At 41.9% G+C, this 20,433-nt stretch overlaps 1 protein-coding gene across 2 annotated transcripts in view; it reads right to left on the minus strand.

Annotated features, from left to right (window-relative positions):
• plch2a (phospholipase C, eta 2a) overlaps positions 1–20,433 on the minus strand; it is a 163,020-nt gene that overhangs the window by 107,094 nt on the left and 35,493 nt on the right. The window contains exon 1 of one of the 2 annotated variants that reach the window (XM_014340215.2): positions 262–3,127. The exons of the other annotated variant lie outside the window; for it this stretch is intronic. Coding sequence (XP_014195701.2) covers positions 262–304 — 43 coding nt within the window. The 5' untranslated portion in view covers positions 305–3,127. Of the gene's footprint in view, positions 1–261; positions 3,128–20,433 lie in introns of those variants that run through there. 2 annotated transcript variants of the gene reach the window in all.

The raw sequence follows: 20,433 nt of genomic DNA on the forward strand, positions 1-20,433 counted from the left end.
TTATAAGGCCAGGTGTTTAGAGTGACAAAGTCAAGAAGGTGATATGTCTGACAAAACCAGACACATGCTGAAGTCACATGCTGTGTTTTCACCAGAAGTGAGCAGGATGAGTCAGTGGGTTAAATGTGAGGAGAAACTCTCTGTCACGCCTCCTTCTCTTTAACCCCTCATGCACGAGGCGCTCTTCATCCTGGAAGATTACTTCTTCAAAGCTGGTGCATGCAAAGAAAGTATGAATCTGGGACTGTTTGCGTATCTTACCTTTCTCTGGGCACAGGTTGCGAATATTGCTGGATTCGTCCATTGATGTAATCCCAAAAGAGGCCAAGCTCCATGTGTTGCTATACCCGGGACAGAGGGGCTGGTTTCATCCTGATGCCATCTGGAGGGTCGCTACTGCTGCGGACATGCCTCACCCCATGGGGGCTGTCATTTGAGGTGTGACAGAAAACACTTTGGGGGCAACTTACTTACCCTCCCCAATTTCTATTCTGCCTTTGTTGTACAGTGTTTCCTCTCTCTTCGCTTTTTCTCTTTATGAAAGCTCATCCCTCCTGTCTCTATATGCTAATGTGGTGGGTAGCAGCAAAGACAACAGCGTGCTCTTGCACACTTCTTCTGCTTCTTCTGCCTGTACTGTACAGACTGAAAGGATGGGGGGAGGTGTTGCCTAGAGCGCTTTGGGAGCGTGCTCAGCGCAGTCAACCACTCACAGTTCGAGCATGAGAGGGGGAATTGCTTGGTTCAATGCCGATTACCTGGGAAAGCAAGCGTTATTAGATGGAGGAGGGAAGAAGCAGGGAGTAGAAAAGAGAGAGAAACAAGGGGAAGGGAAACTCACTGAGGAGGAGGAGCAGGAAGAGAGAGCAGACAGCAAATGAACTGAGATACATCTGCTAAGAAAAAGAAGGGAGAATAAATTTGCAAGCAGCATAGAGCAGCAGCATGAGGTGCACATGTTTTATTCAACAGGGAGGTGCTGAGAGAGGCAACCAGTCAAACAGGGATCTGTTTGTCCCAGCAGTACACAAAGACAGGAAGTGACATACGGAGGGAGATAAGAGAAAGAAGACACAATAAGATGAACTTCCCATCCATGATTTAGATCTGAGGTACCCTTCAAATTCTCATAGAAAGTGCAGCCTTCCAGTAAATTAACATTTCATGATGTTATCTGAATTCTCAAGTTCTGATCTGCTTAAATAAATAGCAGAACGTTGTGGATTATGTTTATTTTTATTTTCTTTCATTAAATTCAGAAAAATATGATTTTGTTCAATTCCCTTGAAAGTGTGAGCTCTACCCCTCCACTGGGAAACACTCCTGTTAAAGATCACACCGTCAGCAGCTCTTCTCCGGAACTACTCTGTATTGACTTGTGTTGGCTGAACCGTAAACTCATGTTGTGGCAACTTTACAAACACATGATGAACACCTAATGAAACGGAGATATAACAGGAGAGCTACTAAATTCCAAAGGGAATTTATGAATGCACCATGCAATATTTTTACTGTGTTGCTAGTGAGGAATCGAACAACAACACTCTGCTCTTGCATGACATTTCCAGTTTGATCCTTAAACCCACACTCCTGAATCCCAGAACTGCAACGTTTAATTTTGCGTGCCCGAGTAGTGTGTCATGGTCATGGGTCATTGGACCCAGCGTTTTGAGTTTATTGTATGTTTGTGATTCTTTGAGTTGTACTGGTTTAGCTTTCTACAGTTTAGTTTATTTGTAATATCTGGTTCATGTTTTCTTGTCTGTCTCATCCCTGTGTCCCCTGTGAGAGTCTGTCATGTCCTCTGTGTATGTTTCCTCAGTCATGTCTGAGTTTGGTTTCCCTCCATGTCTCTTGCTTCCTCGTTCTCCAGGTGTTAGTCATGTCCGTGTGTTTCGTCTCCTTTTTTTATTCCTTATTTTATTCCTTGTGTCCCCTGTGTGTCATGTGCATCCATGTGTGTTCTCCCCAGCCCCTCACGTCTCTTGCCCTCTCGGTGTCCCTCGCTCTCTCACCCTCTCTCTGTTCTGTCTGTCTGTTTCTTTCCTCTGGCCTGTGTCAAGCCGTGTGTCTTAGTCTGCATTTCACTGTTTTCTGTTTTATTTTGAGAGTCTCTCATCCTGTGTTCGGTGTGTTTAGTTTTGCTTCCCCCATGTCGTTATATCTGTTCTGAGAGTGTTCCCCGAGAGTGTTCCCCCTGTGTTTCCATATCCCTCGTCACCCCTCTGTGTATATATTGCGTTAATTTCCCTTTGTTCATTGTCAGGATGTCTGCTTATCAGGGATCCATGAATCCAGGTTTTCATGTTCTGTGTTCAGTTTTAGTGTTAGTTAGTTTTGGTCAGTTTTAGTTTTCCCAGTCTGGGTTATTGTTTAGTTTGGTCTTAGTTCTCTTTTGCTCTTTTATTTTGCATGTTTTCTTCAGCCTCAATAAATGGCTCATTTGTTTTGTTGAGTCCATTTCTTGCCTTGAAATTTGGAAATATTTTACAAAGCTAACACAAACGACATCTTTAAGCTTTTGTTTTAGGCAACCAGGCTTATGAATAGTCAGTTACTGAAGCCTTGGTCCATTATAATGACTGTCTGCCACACTGCACTGTACGTCTACATTTAACATATCTTTATATGTTGTTCTGATCAGAATAGACAAACTATGTCTGTCCTGCTAGTAAATTATCTATAGCAGAATATCATCTCTTAGTTTGTGATCTTGCTCTAAACTGTGCAGCTCTTGGTCTATAGGACATTACATTGAAATGAACTGACTGTTCCTGTGTTTAGAAAACAGCCCAATCTTGGTAACCACATGTATCAGCTCAATATGGGGATTGTGCTCACATGCTATTATGCTCCACTTACTAAATCTTGAACTCAGTGTATTGAATGAACTCCCATCATGCCCTAGATCTAACCTTGGACAGCCTAATGTGCCTTCTTCTCTAACCCTCTTCCTCTAGAGTCAACATGCTTAAACAACCATTTTTTAATCTAATAGCCCTCCATGTGGAACAACTCCTGTGTCTGCAACATCAGCACAAACCCAACCAGTGCTATGAAGGCAAGCATCAGCTAACACGCCTTGTTATAGAGCAGCCTGTGTTTTTCTAGATCAGGGCTGCCCAATCCCGGTCCTCGAGAGCTACCGTCCTGCAGCTTTCAGATGCATCCTTGTTCCCACACACCTGAATCAAATGAATGGCTTGTTATCAGGCCTTTGCCAAACATGATGGCATGCTGAAGAGGTAATCAAACCAGTTGATTCAGCTGTGTTGGAGTAGGGATGCATCTAAAAGCTGCAGGATAGTAGCTCTCGAGGACTGGGATTGGGCAGCCCTGCTCTAGATATTGCTTCAGTGACATGCCATACAGATCTCCTGTGCCCTCGTTTATTTGCGTTTATCAGCTCTTGTAACTCAGTTGAAGAATGTCAGAAAACTGCTGTAACTAGGGCGGGGCCATATCATACCTTTCACGGTAATACCGGTATAATGTTGGGCAACGATAGGAAAATGAAATATCGCGATAGAATATGGCTAAAACGCACATGCGCAGTGCCTTTGTTTTCATACGCACATGGCGGAAAAAGCATGGCGGCGACGGAGAATGAGAAGGGCAAAAGTAGATCGTTGAATGAAATGGATGAACCAGAATTGGTTTTTAAAAATGCTGCAACTTCAGTGGTGTGGAACTGGTTTGGCTTTCGTCCGTCAGATACACAACAAAGCACTATTTTTGGTAGAGCATGCTAGCGGGCCGTTGTTATTACCTTTTTTTTTGGAAAATATGGCACACTTAAAATCAATCCTTTGATTTTTCTGAAAATCGACAGTGCCCCTTATAATCCTGTGTGCCTTATGTTTGAATTCTGGTTGTGTTTACTGACCTCGAAACGATTTTATGTCGTACACAGCGCTCGAAAATCTGTCAAATGTTTTACTACGAGTTTGCTAAGCTACGAAGCCGCACCGCTTGATGGATTGTCGGAGCATTACAGCTATCGTAGTCAGGAGCCTGGCGGAGTGATACGTACTGTGCTTCAACATAATATTACTGTATTGTGTGTGTATAACCTCTTTTTAAGTTTTGTGGATATTATACATGGTTATGCTGAGGATATGTCGGCCAATTTCCACTGGAAATGCCTTTTGGGTAAACTGTCAGCAAGGAATTTGCATTTGCACTGTTAAATTTTATATAACTTTAATGCACATAAAAACAGCTTCTTGTTTAAGTGAAAATACGTTGTTTTGTTTTGTTTTTTTTGCACTAATAAAGTTGTGGTGTTGTAAAGTATTTTGTCTAGTGTCAATTATATCATCAGATATATCGCTATCGCAAATCTTCAAATGTATATCGTGATAAATATTTTTGGTCATATCGCCCTGCTCTAGCTGTAACAAAAAGAAATGAAAACTGTTACAATAGTCGAGTGGCTGCCTGCTGCTTTACAACTGTACTAATATTTTGAAATCCCCACTTGTAGCATGAAATTAAGTCATAGTGTTATAAACCAGGTTCTTTGACACTAAAGCTGCAACAATCATTATTCATATATACTTAAAGAATAAATGGAGTTTTGCTTACATCCATTAGGTTTTTATGGTGCTTTAGACATTTGTTGTTGTTGTTTTCCAGTCTTCGTAACCTACTGTTATCACTCACACCACCTGGCTTCATGTTGAGATTATGTTGGCCAAGTATTCAATAATGGTATTGTGTTGGAAAAAGTGGAATATGAGCAAAATCTTAAGGGGTCAATACATCAATATGTCATGGTCTAGAGTGTTTATGTTTAAGTTTATTATTATTCTGTGGTTTTGTTTATGTGGGTTGTTTTTTATGGTTATCACTTGCGTTTTTTTATCGTTTGTACTCTCGTGTTCCACGTTTCATGTTCCTATGTTCTGTCTCCCCAGTCTGTGATAAGTTTACGTGTGTTTTTCCTGTTTTATTTTGAAGGTCGGTGTCTCTTGTCAGTGTTTCTAGTTTTGCTTCCGCTTGTCTCGTTATGTCCAATTAATTCCAGCCGTGTCTCCCTCCTGTCTACCATTCCCTGATCGTATTTAAGCCCTGTGTTTTCTTGTGTGCATTGCTGGTTCATCTGTGTATGTCCCTGCGTTGTTCTGCATCTTTTTCTGTGTCTCCCTGTATCTCTGTTTCAGGTTTGTTTTTGCTTCGTTTTCCCAGTTTAGGTTTTCTCAGTTCTGTTTTTGCCACCCTCGCCTTTGTTGTATGTTCACGCTCCATAAATAAAGCTCCCTCACATCAGTAGTGCCTGCATCTTGGGTCCTTTAATAATTCCACATGGTTTTCCCTGATAACTGTGACACAATATTCAGACACTCAAACAAAAATATACCTGTGTAAACAGCTGGAATGAATAAATTAGAATACAAGTGACTGGCAATCTGATTTTTCTGTGTTTGCTAAATCTGTGTCATAACTGTGGGTCTTTGGCCTAGTGTCTTGAGTTTTTGTACTGGCCTCTTTATTCATTCATTTGGGTTTAAGAAATATTTAAATTAAAGCTCTGTATTAGGTAGTCTTGAGTTTTGTATTACCTAGTCTAAATCCTCTACACAGAATAAGGTGAATTAGTTCCACAGGGTTCCATGCTGGGACCAATTCTGTTTTATTAGAAGGCACAGTATCATGTCTTACAGACATAAAGACCTGGATGGCCGCTAACTTTCTGCTTCTTAATTCAGATCAAACTGAGGTTATTGTACTCGGCCCTGAAAATCTTAGATAGAATATGGTATCTAACCAGCTTCTTACCCTGGATGGCATTACCTTGGCCTCCAGTAACACTGTGAGGAACCTTGGAGTCATTTTTGACCAGGACATGTCCTTCAATGCACATATTAAACAAATATGTAAGACTGCTTTCTTCCATTTGCACAACATCTCTAAAATTAGAAACATCATCTCTCTGCGACCAGGCCCATCAGCATCATCGGTGATGAGGTGGAAGCAGTAATAACTCCTCATTCTAGGACAGGTGAACACACACAGGCATAAGACATAATATTTTTTTAGATTTATAGTGTATGTATTATTTATTTATGCTTTTTGCACTTCTCTCTTACACAATGCCAGTTTTCCTTTTACTGTTTTTTTATGTTTTTAGCACTGTTGTACATTTATAAATTACTGCACTATCTCATACTAAAAGGCACTTTTATTTTAACTTTGTTGTTTATTTATTTATTTATTTTATTGTAGACTGCACTATCCTTACTCTTTAAAATGCTATTGTGACCTCCAAAAAATTCTCTTCTGGGATGAATATCTAGCTACTGTAATTCATTATTATCAGGATGTCCTAGAAACTCCCTGAAAAGTCTTCAGTTGATCTAAAATGCTGCAGAGAGAATAGAGACACAGAGTTAAATATAGAATCCTGCTCCTCACATATAAGGTCTTGAATAATTCGGCCCCGACTTATCTTGATGATCTAATAGTACCATATCACCTCAATAGAGCACTTCAACTTCAACTGCTGGTTTACTTGTGAGGATGTTCACAGTTAATGGGAGGCAGAGCCTTAAGCCTTCACACCCCTCTTCTGTGGAACCATCCTATACTTTGGATTTTCGAAAAAGACACTTCCAGGATAAGGACTTCCTCTGTGACATATACTGGCATATACTGTGGATGAAGTGACCCTGAATCCTCCCTTACTTATGCTGCCGTAGGCGTAGGCTGCTGGGGACTTCACTCACCTTTATTTACTCACTATAGGTTTCTGTAGCACTCTGCATTTAATCATTAGCTATTATTAATCTCTGGCTCTCTTCCACAGCGTGTCTTTCGTCCTGTTTTCCTCCCCACCCCCAACTGGTCACAGCAGATAACTGCCCCTCCCTAAGCCTGGTTCTGCCAGTGGGTTCTTCCTGTTGCTCATCGGGGGTCATCTGATTGTTGGAGTTAACTCTGTGTTACTATAAGGTATATTGTCACTGGGAAAAGCTGTAAAACTTCTGAAAATACAGTTAAGTCCAACATTTCTTCTTGTGGCTGTTTTTGATGAGCAGCAGATGAAACAGTTTAAGTATTATTAATGGTGTCAAAGGCACATTTAGGCCTGTGAGACTCATTTAAACATGTCTGCATCTCTGCCATTCAAAGATACTTTGTATGTAGTTTATGTAATATTTAGTACTGAACTGTAACTGTAGTCTTTTGTAGAAGCAATGTTTTATTCAGTGTTTTGTTTTGTTTTCAATTTTAGTGTATTTACTACTACTGGGGAGAACACACATGAGGCCTGAACAAGTTTATAACCAGGGGTGCACATAAGTGGAGTTTCCGCTATCGAAATAAAAGACGCGCACCAGAAGTTGCAACGCGCGTTTGCACTGTTTTGTCCGCTAGAGTGGGATTTTCATGGCATATTCTGCACCACATCTCTATGCGTTCATCATTTGTTTGAAGCCAGTTTACCTCCTGCAACCACTTTTCCGAGAATATGCGCTTCTTTTGCGGTTCGGACTCCTTCTGAAATTTCTTTGGAGGTGGAGGAACACGAAAGTAATTGCTTAAAGGAGCTTGCTTCTTCAACAACTTTAAGAATTCTTAACAAGCATCTGTCCTCCTCCAAAAACTCTTATGTACTCAAACGCACGTTGCAACTTCTTATCGGGTGCACGTCTTTTATTTTGACAGCGAATGTGCACCTGCGGACCACTTATGTGCACCCCTGTTTATAACCTTTTGTCCTCCATGTTGGAAAATGGCTGAAAATAAAATGGGCATCACTTTGGCCAGCTCCTCATTTTATCTTTGCAGTCTCCACTATCATTAAAATGCAGCCAGATTCTGCTCATTTTACATTTTCGTCGTTTCTTTACTTTTTCCAGACATGCATGCATTTAAATCCAGCTCCCGGTCTCTCTGTGTACCTGGCCTGTACCACTCCACTTGCTGTCTTTGGAATGTCAACCAGACTTCCTTCTTTCACATAATGGTATGATCCCAGTCTATCTTTGCATTTGATTGGCCACATTATAATCCCCTCTGTTAATCCTTGATATTTATAATTGAGTTATCTATTTATATTAGTGCTATTTCTTAAATGTGTCAAATCTGTAACATAATGTATTGTTTGTTTGTTGTTTAGTCTGTTACTGTTACTATTTTTACCATTTTTTCTTGGACCAACTGTACCCCACATAATTTCGTTAGGGATTAATAAAGTATTCTGATTCTGATTGTTTCAGGATGACCTGCCATTATCCAATAACACATCTGCTTACCTGTATCTTTCGCTCGTTTCTCCTCCTCTTCTTTTCTCTTTTTTCTAAACTCAGCACCTGATGGCTTTGAACTTTTCTTGTCCATCTTCCATTGGTTTTAATTTTGCACTACAGTATGAACACAAATCCCCCAACTCGAGGATCGCCACAACATAACCTAACAGACCTACACCTTAGTTCACAGATTCGCTTTCTGGGATTTCACACAACCCAGGATTCAGATCATGAATACATAATGGGCTTGGATTTACATCATTATGAATGAAATGTGCTCTATTTGGAAGCAGCCAGCCCCTCCCATTTCGATGGGTTGTGTGTGAAACTTTAAATCATCAAACTGTAAATTTTAAATTGTTATTGATCCCCTCACCCCAGTCCTAAAGTGTATATATTTTCTTACTGTTCTTATATTTATTGTTTGCTTTCTTGCACTGCTGTAACTGAAGCCTCATCATCTCGTATCTCTATATACTGGACTGTATGTAGCGGAGATGACAATAAAGTTTACTTTGACTTCAGCAGCAAGCAGGTGCACCGAGGGCTCTCGCGCTCACTTTTCGCATATAGAATTTCAAAAAAAACATCGGTGCAAATTATTAGTCTGTATCATAATGTCTGGTGTTTTCATGTTTGTTGGTTTGTTTTTATTTAGTTTTATTTTCCGAGTTGGTTATTAGATGCTGCTCCAGCCACCAGTGAATCCCCCGCCGCCCCGCCCTTTCCTCCCTGTGCAGCAAGCAGCAGGCGCACCTCGCAAACGGAGGGCGCCCTTCCTCCCAGCAAATGGGCGATAGAAAACTGATTGGTGCCTATGCCATTCCCAATATGCGCTGGCATGATGTCGGGACAGCATGAGTACGAGGGGAAAAAAACTTTTGCCGATGCCCGTGATGCCGCCCCGGGCAACCGCCTGTGTCGCCCGTATCAAAAACCGCTACTGGTCGTAGGTTTGACACCTCTGATCTACAAAAACCAGTGAAAGAGTTTCAAATGACAGGACATGCATTTGGCAGCAGTCCATCACCATTGGTTGTCATTTATCGCCTCAGGCGAGCTGTTCTGGAAGCAGATGACTTCACTACCAGCTCATGGCAGGCAATTTTTATGTTGACAACAGAATGGCATTTTTTCCCAGTGAAGCAGAAGCCATTCGTGTCCTGCTGACTTCCCAAGAGATGCTAGCTAAATCAAACATTAAGCTACACAAAACTGCATCCAATATCAGCAGTGCCATGCAAGCGTTCCTCGTGAATATCTAGTCAAGGATTTGAAGGATCTGGATTTAGGAGTGGAATCACGATGTCTCGCAGCTTCACCATCTGTGTTTCTGATAGAACAAATATTCAAGTTATGCAGCAAGCTGTGCATAACAGTAAGCTGAGGGGATGCCTCTCTCTGTCTGTCCTCTTCTCAGGCCTCTTTGTGGCTCCTCCTCATCTGTTATCTGAAGCAGTTACAATCATGTTCAGTACAATTACACAAAGTGTCACACACATATCTGCTCCCAGGATAACTCTGAAACAAATAAATGATGCGATTGCATACAAGTTCCCTGTGTATGCCTTCGCTACTCTGTGTTACTCTCACTTCATAAGAGATTTCTTCTAAGGACGAGAAGCCTTTGACCCAAAGGGACATTTAGTCTGCAGTGAAAAGTTTGTTTGACCCCCTTTTAGATGTTGTAGCGCCCAGCCACAGTGGGGAGGAAGACATTTAATGAGAAACCTCTCTGTAGAACGGTATGACTGAGGCACACCGATGCCGGTATCATAGAGAGAACAGTGGAAACTCTGGGGAGACGATATGAAAGATTTAGAGCAGATTCTACTACCTTATATTCCAGTTTCTTTGTCCACACACACTTACTACAGAGAGTTGTGTGTTTTTCAGATGTGTCTGTCATCGCCATAGCTGCTGTGGCTTACTTAAAGACCGTTTCTACAGTGGGAGAAATCCATGTGGCATTTGTTATCACGATAAAACTGGCCCTACACCCAGCTCGTGCCGTGCCCCACCTTGAGCTTTGCACAACTGTCTCGGCAACTGAAATGGCAGATTTTATCCAAGAAGAAATGAATATTGACATTCATTCAATATCACTACTGAAAGAAACCCAGCAGACCATGGAGCTCCAGCTGCTGTGACTCTGAAAAGCATCAACTGGTTTACTGGACTATCATTTCTATTAAAACATCCACAAGTTCATATTTCTCAGACTTATGTTTTTGAGCTGCTACATCCAGATATGGATGCAGAAGTTCACCCCTGAAATAGCAACTTTTAGCACAATGATTAAGGAAAGTTGGACTAAAAAGGTTTCATGACTACACGGGAGGGCATACTGAAAGTAAACGATGGGCCATTATATTCACTTGTATGAGCACTCGAGCTGTGCACATTGAGGTTATAGAGACCATGAACGCTGTGAGCCTGGTCAGTCGTCTCAGATGTTTCATTGCCATAAAAGGGCCGGATGAAAAAATTTCACTGGATCCTGTAATGAAGGCAGATGCGACACAGCAGATCCTTAGTTAAAAATTTATCATAAAGACAACAAGTGCACCTGGATATTCAACCCTCCTCACTCTTCCCACATGGATGGAGTGTGGGAGAGGATGATTTGCATCGCTTATATATATTTTAAATGCTCTTCTTCTCAATTTGAATCCATTGCATCTTACAAATGAGAACCTAGTCACTCTGATGGTGGAGGTTCCTGCCATTATGAACTCAAGACTGTTGTCCCAGTGTCCTCTCACCCAGAATCACCCCATCAGTGTTGTTGACACAGGATGGGGATTTTAACATTAACAACCTTTCCAACAAGATGGAGAAAGGAGTATGTGACAATGCTTCAAAAAGAGAGAAAGCGGAATCAAGTTAAGCCCAATCTTCAAGTGGAAGTTGTGCTGTTGAAGGACTCACGAGTGAAAAGAACTAAGAGGACCTTTAGTAGCCAAGGCAGTAAAGTATAGTCAATGCAGTCAAACACGACACTCATAAGTTTGTGGCTGGTTTCAGAGATAATTTTACTATTCCATTGAGAAATTGATAGTGTTGTAATAAATTATACCTGATGGGGAGTGTGTGGTTTGTTTACTCAAGTTTATATAGTAAAAATGGTCAAAGTTAATAGAGTCTATGCAAGTATGAAAGCATGAGTATATTCTGAGTTTACAAAAGGGGATAAAGGGGGGAGGAGTTATCTGTTCCTGGACTGGCCAGTGAAATGGAGGTATTTTGTTTCTTATCCTGTGTACAATAAAAAGACAGAGTTTTCTCTTGCTGAGCCAACCTGTTCAACATCTGATTTTAGTGAGCCAGCAACTTCAAAGTATGAAGTGGATTTATCTGAACTGAGTCAGCAGATTTTTGTTTCAACTTGTTTTGTTTCCCTGTTGTGAAAAGATGTTTGGTGTTTCTGAGGCTGCTGGAAAAGATTTTTTGCTTCTGAACTAGAAACTAAAAGGATTATGTCTTATGTGGATGAGCCCTTTGCTTCCCAGACGGCACACTGAAAGACTGTATGTTCAGAACCCACCTCATTCTTTGAATTAGCTGGCAACCCCTAACCTACTCAAGTAAACTTAAGTAAATGTAAGTGTTTGGAAAAATGTACTTCAGTTCTTTTATTGCATCATGTTCATTCATTGATGAGCTGCTGTAACATGAATCAAATGGCTGAACTGCCACCTCAGCATGCAGTCATGTTCTATAGTCTTGCTAATTTTATGCAGGTGTGTTGCCGTAGGAACACACCTGACAGGCTCCAGTCTGTCCCCATGGGAAATAAAATCTCCAAAGTCCTCAGACTGAGTACAGGATTGCCGCAGGGCTGTGTGCTCAGTCCACTCCTGTTCACCCTGCTAACACATGACTATACTGCACACTACAGCTCAAATCACATCATCAAGTTTGCAGATAACACAACAGTTGTGGGTGTCATCACCAGCAACAATGAGTCTGAATACAGAGAGGAGGTACAACACCTGGTGGACTGGTGTCAGAATAACAACCTGTCTCTAAATGTTCAGAAGACTAAAGAGATGGTTGGTAACTTCAGGAAGAGCTCAACGACCCACACCCCACTGCACATCATCGGATCTGCCGTTGAGATGGTCAACAGTGTGAAGTTCCTGGGTGTGCACATATCAGCTGACCTCTCCTGGAACCTGAACACCACCGCCATCAAGCCCAACAACATCTTCACTTTCTTAGGAAACTGAAGAACGTCTCCCTCCTCCCATCCTCACATCATTTTACCAGGGAACCACTGAGAGCATCCTCTGCTACTGCATCACTATCTGGTACGGGAACTGCACCCTCGCTGAAAAGAAGTCTCTGCAGACTAGTGAGGACAGCAGAGAGGATCACTGGAGGCCCTCTCCCACCCATCTCCCAACTCTACGACAGACACATCATCCGATGTGTGAACAGCATAGTGAAGGCCACTTTCCACCCCTCACATGCACTGTTCTCCCTCCTTCCATCTGGCAGACGGTTTCACAGCATCAAAACAGTAATGGCCAGACACTGCAAGAGCTTCTTCCCCCAAGCAGTCAGAGCCCTCAACTCACTACCACAAAAGGACTGATATACACATACACCTTTACAAACACCTACAATACTCATCAAAAGACTCAAAGCAACAAAAACTTCCACAAATCCACTACAAACTGGACCTGGGAACAATATGCTTATTTGCACACTCAGTCACATCTAAATTATACTACATTTGCACATTTTGCATCATGCACATGTCTTTGTCCTGTCTCGTCTACAATATCCTGACCATAACTTGAACCTGGTATTCAATACAATAATCTCACTTTACTGTAATTGCACATGGCCACTTTGCATTGTCTCTGTCCTGTCTTTGTTTATTGTACATAGATATAATTAGTAATAGTACCTTTTCTCTCTTAACCTTACCCAAAGTTAGTGAGTTATTATTCATTTGTGGTTCTAGTCTCATATCTCTTGGGGATATATAGTTTTTATTCTTATAAATGAAACGGCATTCCGGTAAGAGATACTGTGTATATTGACAATAAAGACCTTGAATCTTGAATAATTTCAGGACAGGAGCGTGGATATAATTGTCCGGTGAATTGGTTTGGCAGTGTGAGCAGTTGTTGGTAGACGTAAAGCCCATCTTGAACATCCGATGACCTGTATAGTGCACTCTATGTAGTATTTTGTATTGAATTAATTGAAGACTGGGATTTCTAATTAAATGAAAGGTTTTTAAGCAAATCTGAGACCAGAAGTTTTGGTCTAAGTTAACTGATAATAGTCTTAGTGTGGTGTGTGGGTGTGTGTGTGTGTGTGGGGGGGGGGGGGGGGGGGGGGGGGGGGTGGTGTCTGAAGAAAAGTCTGGAGAAAAGAGATACAGGAAATCCTATTAGAGTAAAGGAGGAGATAAAATAAGCCTTTGTGATGCTGTGGACCTCTGTTCAGCAATAACACTTCAATAACTGTAGCCCATCACTGTAGCTGTAATGCAAGTTTCAGGTATACAATCGCATTCCAGGTTGTAAACAAACAACCTGCAAAAAAATATGATCAAAAACCAAGTGCTATAAAAATGCTCAAAATTAGTATGGTTATTATCGAAGATCAGTTAACTTGAAAACTGTCACATCATGAGCAGGTGTGCAGGACTCAGAAGCGGACTTGCATGTAAAGATTCAGAAGGTTTATTTACAGGCAATGAGTCAGCAGAATGTTTCTCAAAGGGAGGGAAGGTGAGGGAGGAAATTGACACGTTCAATCCAAAAAAAAACCCACACAACTCTCTCTTTACACAGGAAGGCTCTGTCTCACCATTCACCAGGGACAGAACACCGGTGAAGCCCTGTGCACAGGGAAACACACAATTAACTGCCAGAAGTTGCAGGGAGCACAGTCTGTGAGATCAGCCAGGGTCTAACTAACGGGGTAGGCCAACAATCTAGCGATGAATGACTATCAGCCACCACCTGTAGAAGGATGGGTGACTATCCACAGGTGAGCAGGGTGGGGACTCAGTCTGAGTCCATGACCATCACAAACAGAGAGAGGGAGAGAGAGAGAGATCTGTGGGAAGGGCTGGGAACATGACGAAAATTCACCACCAGATGACACTAAATGCTGCACAGGGGTAACATCAATCACCAACATAAAAAAAACAACTTAATCACTAACTACTTTGGTATTGTAGCCTAGGGTCTTTAAAATTGATTTAAAAAAAACAACAGTAGATAAAATCAGTAGTTAAAATGTAAGTTTTGAAATAGTTACTATCTTACCCAAGGATATTAGACATACAGGTTGGATCAGCCAAGATCAGGGGCCACATACCTTACAAAAACATGACCTGATCTACTACCTGAGCCACAGCCACCCCTTGCCCCAATAACTTACCTGCATAACCTACCCTTCTGGCAACATGTTTATAGCCAGTAATAATGTGGCAGCCACAATATTTGCATTTGCTCCCATGCTTGACTGCAGCTGTAGTAGTCATGTAGGTTCACATGGCGCTGGTAAAGGTATTGTGGGGATAGGGTTAAAGAACAGTACCACCCGGTGATAACAGGCCTTGTTATCACCAGGTGGATTTGACAGTTAACCAGTGACATTCAGTCAGGACAAGCAAAGCAAGCAGTGCTTGCCTCGTCAAATGTAAAAATAGACATAAATAAAAATGTACCAATGAAAAGTGATCTGGGAGAGCGCTGCCATAAAGCTCATTGCCTGCCACGTATTTATTATGTAAATCTCTTCTTTACATTGCTGTCATCTTGTGGCCTCAGACAGATATTGTTGCTAAAAGCTTTGCTTATTTCAATCATAACATATTAATACTATTATAGCAGGAATAATATGTTACAATTCTTCATTCAGCCAGGAAAGAGTACAGAAAGATGTCCGTGCAGACATCAGATTAAAGGATCATATTGAAACAGTATGCTTTAATCTGATCCATTTTGTCTCATTAGATTGGTAAATAGTGGAGGAAGTTGTTTTTGTTTATGTCTATAATGGGCTGCAGGAGTGGGTGGCGTCTCTTTCTGTAAAAATCACCACACACCACTGCAATGAACCCAGCAGAAGAAATATATCCTGTTGGAAATATGTGTTGATCCAAAAAAATGTCTTAAGTCTTATTATTATTGTTTTGTAGCTCCGATAGACCCCACAATATGACTTTTATATTTTGGTGACTACTTGACCTTTATTTTAGCACAATAAGTAACACAAACTGTGTCAATAACTGCTACGAATTTAACTGAACATATTCATGTTTGGAAGGACACTTTCAATTTGGGAACATTTATGTTTTTCATTTCAGTGTTTGTTACCTATATTTTCCAGTGTTACTTTTAACAATAGTTTTAATAATTGGATTATAAAGACTATGATACCAGAACAACATAAAAACAAAGATCTACTGTTGCAAGTGTTGTCCCACATTTCTCTGGCATGTTACTTAAACCACCGGGTGGGTATCCCCTCAGCTTGCTGCCTGTACATTGGGGTTTCTCCAGGTGAATGAGAGGGTTTGTTCCCTGACACGAAGGGGCAGGGAAAGGGTCCTGACTGTTGTCTGTGCTTATGCACAAACAGAATTTGTAGGTGTAGTCAAGTGGTAGAAAGCTCACACTGAGGTGGTCTCAGAATCTCATTTCTGATTTTCACAGATGTTGTGGTTCTGTTGGCTTCATCTGGCAGCGTTTGCGGAGAATCTCACGTCTATCAGGTCCGACATACAGCAACTAAAAACGGACCTTTCCTCAGATATAACTACCATGCGGCAGGAATTCGCTGGCCTCAGGAGCACAGTTACGGAGATGGAACAGTCTCTCTCCACATGCACGGATGATATTGTCCACCTCCAAGCCAAAGTGGATGCGATGTCAAAGGAGTTGGCCAAATTGGAGAATAAATGCGAGGATTTGGAGTCCAGGTCTCGCCGCAATAATATACGCATTGTTGGTGTGCCAGAGGAGAACGTCCTGTCCGCTACAGATGTGTCCGTGCTGTTGATGGAGGCATTTCAGCTTGGGAAGGAGCCGCTTGTAGACAGAGCCCACCGAACTTTGGCCCCCAAACCTAACACCGGTGAACGCCCCCGTGCTATGGTTGTGAAGCTGCACTATTACGCGGACTGTGCTAGGATTCTCCAGAAGGCCAGGGAGCTGCAGAGGGTGCAGATAAATAATATGACCATTTCTGTGTTCCCCGACCACACCGCTAAGACAGCGCGGGCCCGTGCGGCTTTCAATGAGGTCCGTCGCCAGCTTCGCGGCATCCAGGGAGTCCGATTTGGGATCCTCTATCCGGCAAGACTACGGATCACTTATCAAGGAATGCAGCGCGACTTCGTCTCGCCAGATGAGGCCAAGGAATATATTAAGACAATAACCACGTGATAAAAAATATAGCGGGACAATGTTTGTTTGTTTGAAATAGCGCACTGATCCAAATCCAAACATCATTGTGGTAAGCTAAGTTTGTTACTCTGCCAAACACTTGTTTTGTTTTACCTGTCTAATAGTAAAATATAATTGGGTTATTTTTATTTTATTTGTGCCTTTTAATCTATTGAGAAATGACTCTGTTGGAGCTTTGGTTTGACACGGTTCGTTTCGTAGTCGGGAGCGTTTTTGTTCAGATTGCTCCGGGTGGGAGCGTGCACTGCCGTCTCCGTCGTTTGGGGATGGGGGCTTTTGCTGTGCAGGGGGGAGGCGGGTGGGTGTGTTTGACGTGTTATTATTATTTTTATTCTGAAGCTGTACCTCTGTTGTTGTGGGTTTGCGTTGTGTGTTTGTGTGAGTGTGTTTTTCCCACTTGTTCTTTCTTTGGGGGTGAAGAAATAAGCATTTTCTCTTTTGTCTTTCTGCAATGATCAGCACTTCAGGTCAGTCCTTAGGCAATAGTGGTATTAGATTTTTAACTTGGAATGTCAAAGGTATGAATAGCCCAATTAAACGATCTAAAATATTCACGCATCTTAAACGTTTAAAGAGTGATGTAATGTTTTTGCAAGAGACCCATTTGCGAAATCGGGATCATCTTAGGCTCAGGTGCCCATGGGTGGGTCATACTTTCCATTCAATGTTTAATTCAAAAGCCAGGGGGGTGGCGATCTTAATAAACAGAAGGGTACAGTTTACAGCCTCTGAGATTAAAGCTGACAAAAACGGGAGATATTTGGTTGTTGTAGGCACCATGTACAATGTACCCGTCCTCTTAGTCAATGTGTATGCGCCAAATTTTGATAATCCAGGTTTTACAGATGCACTTTTGAGTAGTCTCCCTTCCCTTGATACTCATCTTTTGATATTGGGTGGTGACTTAAACTGTGTTATTGATCCTGCCTTAGATCGCTCGAATCCTCGGACCCTGACCCAATCCTCTATGTCCAAGTCTATTTCAGAGTTTATGTTTCAGAATGGTTTTGTAGATCCCTGGAGGTTTTCTAACCCTACTGCCAGAGCGTACTCTTTCTTTTCTCAGGTACATCAGTCCTTTTCGCGGATTGATTATTTTTTTGTGGACGGTTCCCTTATTCCAAAAGTACTGTCATCTACATATCATCCTATTGTCATTTCCGATCACGCACCACTTAGCGTTGACATCAAGCTCATAGCCCAGTCCTCTTTTTCCTCACCCTGGAGATTTAACTCTTTGTTGCTTTCGGATGAGGGGTTTGTCACCTTTATCAAATCCGCAATTGATGAATTTATGGTGTTTAACGACAGCAATACTGTTACAAGGTCATTGCTTTGGGAATCTCTTAAGGCATATGTGCGTGGGCAAATAATTTCTTTCTCTGCCCATTCCACTAAAAGCCACAAAGCCAAACTTCAAACTTTGACTACACAAATTTGTGACATAGATAGACAGGTTGTTGACAGTCCCACTCCCGATTTGCTTAAAAGACGACTTGACTTGCAGACTGAATTTGATTTACTTTCTACGGCAGATGCTGAACGTCTTTTACTTCGTGCGCGTGCGACTTATTATGAACATGGTGATAAGCCCAGAAGGCTTTTGGCCCATCAGTTAAAACGTCAGGCCTCTTCTCGATTAATTTCTCAAATTAAAGATGCGGCAGGCAACTTGGTCTCTGATTCAAAGGAAGTAAACGAGGTGTTTAAGACGTATTATTCCTCCCTATATGAATCTGAATCTGCTGCTGACGCCTCTGAGATGGATTCTTTTTTTAACGGTCTTATAATGCCCACTGTCGATCCTGTTATAGCTGAACAATTAGATGCCCCTCTTAGGCTGGATGAGATTGTGCATGCAATCAAGACCATGCACAATGGTAAGGCACCAGGACCTGATGGGTTTTCAGTTGAATTTTTAAAAACTTTTATAGACAAGTTAGCCCCACTACTTCTTTCAGTGTATAATGAATCTTTTGAACGTGGTCTATTGCCCCCTACATTGTCTCAAGCACTAATTACTGTTCTCTTAAAGAAGGGTAAGGATCCTACGTCTTGCACCTCGTATAGGCCTATTTCACTGCTGAATGTTGATGTTAAAGTCTTGGCTAAAATTTTAGCAATTCGCCTTGAAAAGGTTCTTCCTACTATTATTTCAGATGAACAGAATGGCTTTATTAAAGGCCGCCAGCTGTTCTTTAATGTCCGCACGCTTTTGAATGTCATTCTTTCCCAACACTCAACCACTAATCCAGAAGTAGTTATCTCACTTGATTGCCGTCGACTGGGTCGGGGCCCTCCTGCGGAGGTCTGCCCCACCAGGAAAATCACCTGTTGCCCCCCCGGCAGTCTAGCCGGTTGTAGAGTAGTTGGAGTGGTTGTGCGCTCTTATCTACTCCCGTTGTAGTTGTATCACAGAGAGCATAGGAAGATTTGCTGTTGTTTATGCGTCTAACAGTTATAACCCACTTGGGGACTCTGTTGAGCCTATACACACCACTCCTGCGTGCACTCAGTCGTGGTGTCTGGTGCTCGGTAACCGGCTATCTGGCGCTTGTGGCCGTGGGCCGGGCCTGAGTTGCGCTCTGGGGGGCTCACTCGGATGGCCGACTCCGGGCGTCACTGATCCTGTCTCTCGCTCGGCGACCAGATCCCTCGCTACTGGACAGTGCCGCTCCCCGTTTCTGTCTTTCGAGACCTGTGCATGCGATCAAGGTGCTTGACATGGATCACAGAGATAAGCTTGCTGTTCAGCACTGCGCTTCTGCGTCTACATTCGTTTTTTCATCTTTGATACACTAGCGTGTGCTTTTTCTATATTTCTCTGTTTTTTCCCTGTTTTGTTTTTTTTTTATCGGTACAGGGTTGTGTTTTTTTTTTCTCCCCCTTTCCGTCCTCCCCCTTTGTTTCTCCTCCCTTCTATCTTCCTTTTCTTTAAAAAAAAAGACAAGTATGAGCTCGCATACAATTGAACCCGTCTTTAAAAAAAATAAAAAAATAGTATCTACTTATGCTAAAGTTGACTGAGGAGCTTCCTTGCGGTCTCAATTTGTCAGGACATTTTTCGGTTCACTTTCAAGCACAAGAGTTCTACAGGTTCCTTGACTTCTCATGTACGAGAACAGGCTCCTGTCCCTTTTTGTATTAATGACCTATGACTTTGAAGGCCTCATTGGTATTCCGTCACTACGTAAATTCTATAGATGTGTCTATGTCATCCCTTATCTAGCATACCATCGATTGTGTCTCTATCTAAACAAGTTCGGCTCTCTGTCAGGTTACAAAATAAATCTTCTTAAAAGTGAATGTTTCCCCATAAATTCTTTAAGTCTTACACTTAAACAATCTGACATTCCTTTTAGACTTAGCCCTGCCGGCTTTAAATATTTGGGAGTTAACGTGACTCGTACTTTGTCTTCTCTATACTCTTCCAATTTCTCCCCTTTAATGACTCAAATTCAATCAGATTTTCAGAGATGGAAATCGCTACCTTTGTCCCTAATTGGTCGGATCAATGCTGTAAAGATGAACATTTTGCCTCGATTGTTATTTCTGTTTCAGAGTATTCCTATATTTTTACCTAAAGCTTTTTTCAAAAGTTAGACCAGCTAGTTACATCGTTTTTGTGGGGAGGGAAACACCCCAGGGTGAGGAAATCATTATTACAGAGACTGACGTTTGATGGTGGTCTTCGCCTTGCCTAACTTTTTATTTTATATTGGTCCTCTCATGTT

This window comes from Haplochromis burtoni, unplaced genomic scaffold (assembly GCF_018398535.1).
Source record: "Haplochromis burtoni strain Fernald_Lab_line unplaced genomic scaffold, NCSU_Asbu1 Contig_342, whole genome shotgun sequence".
Classification (NCBI taxonomy): domain Eukaryota; kingdom Metazoa; phylum Chordata; class Actinopteri; order Cichliformes; family Cichlidae; genus Haplochromis; species Haplochromis burtoni.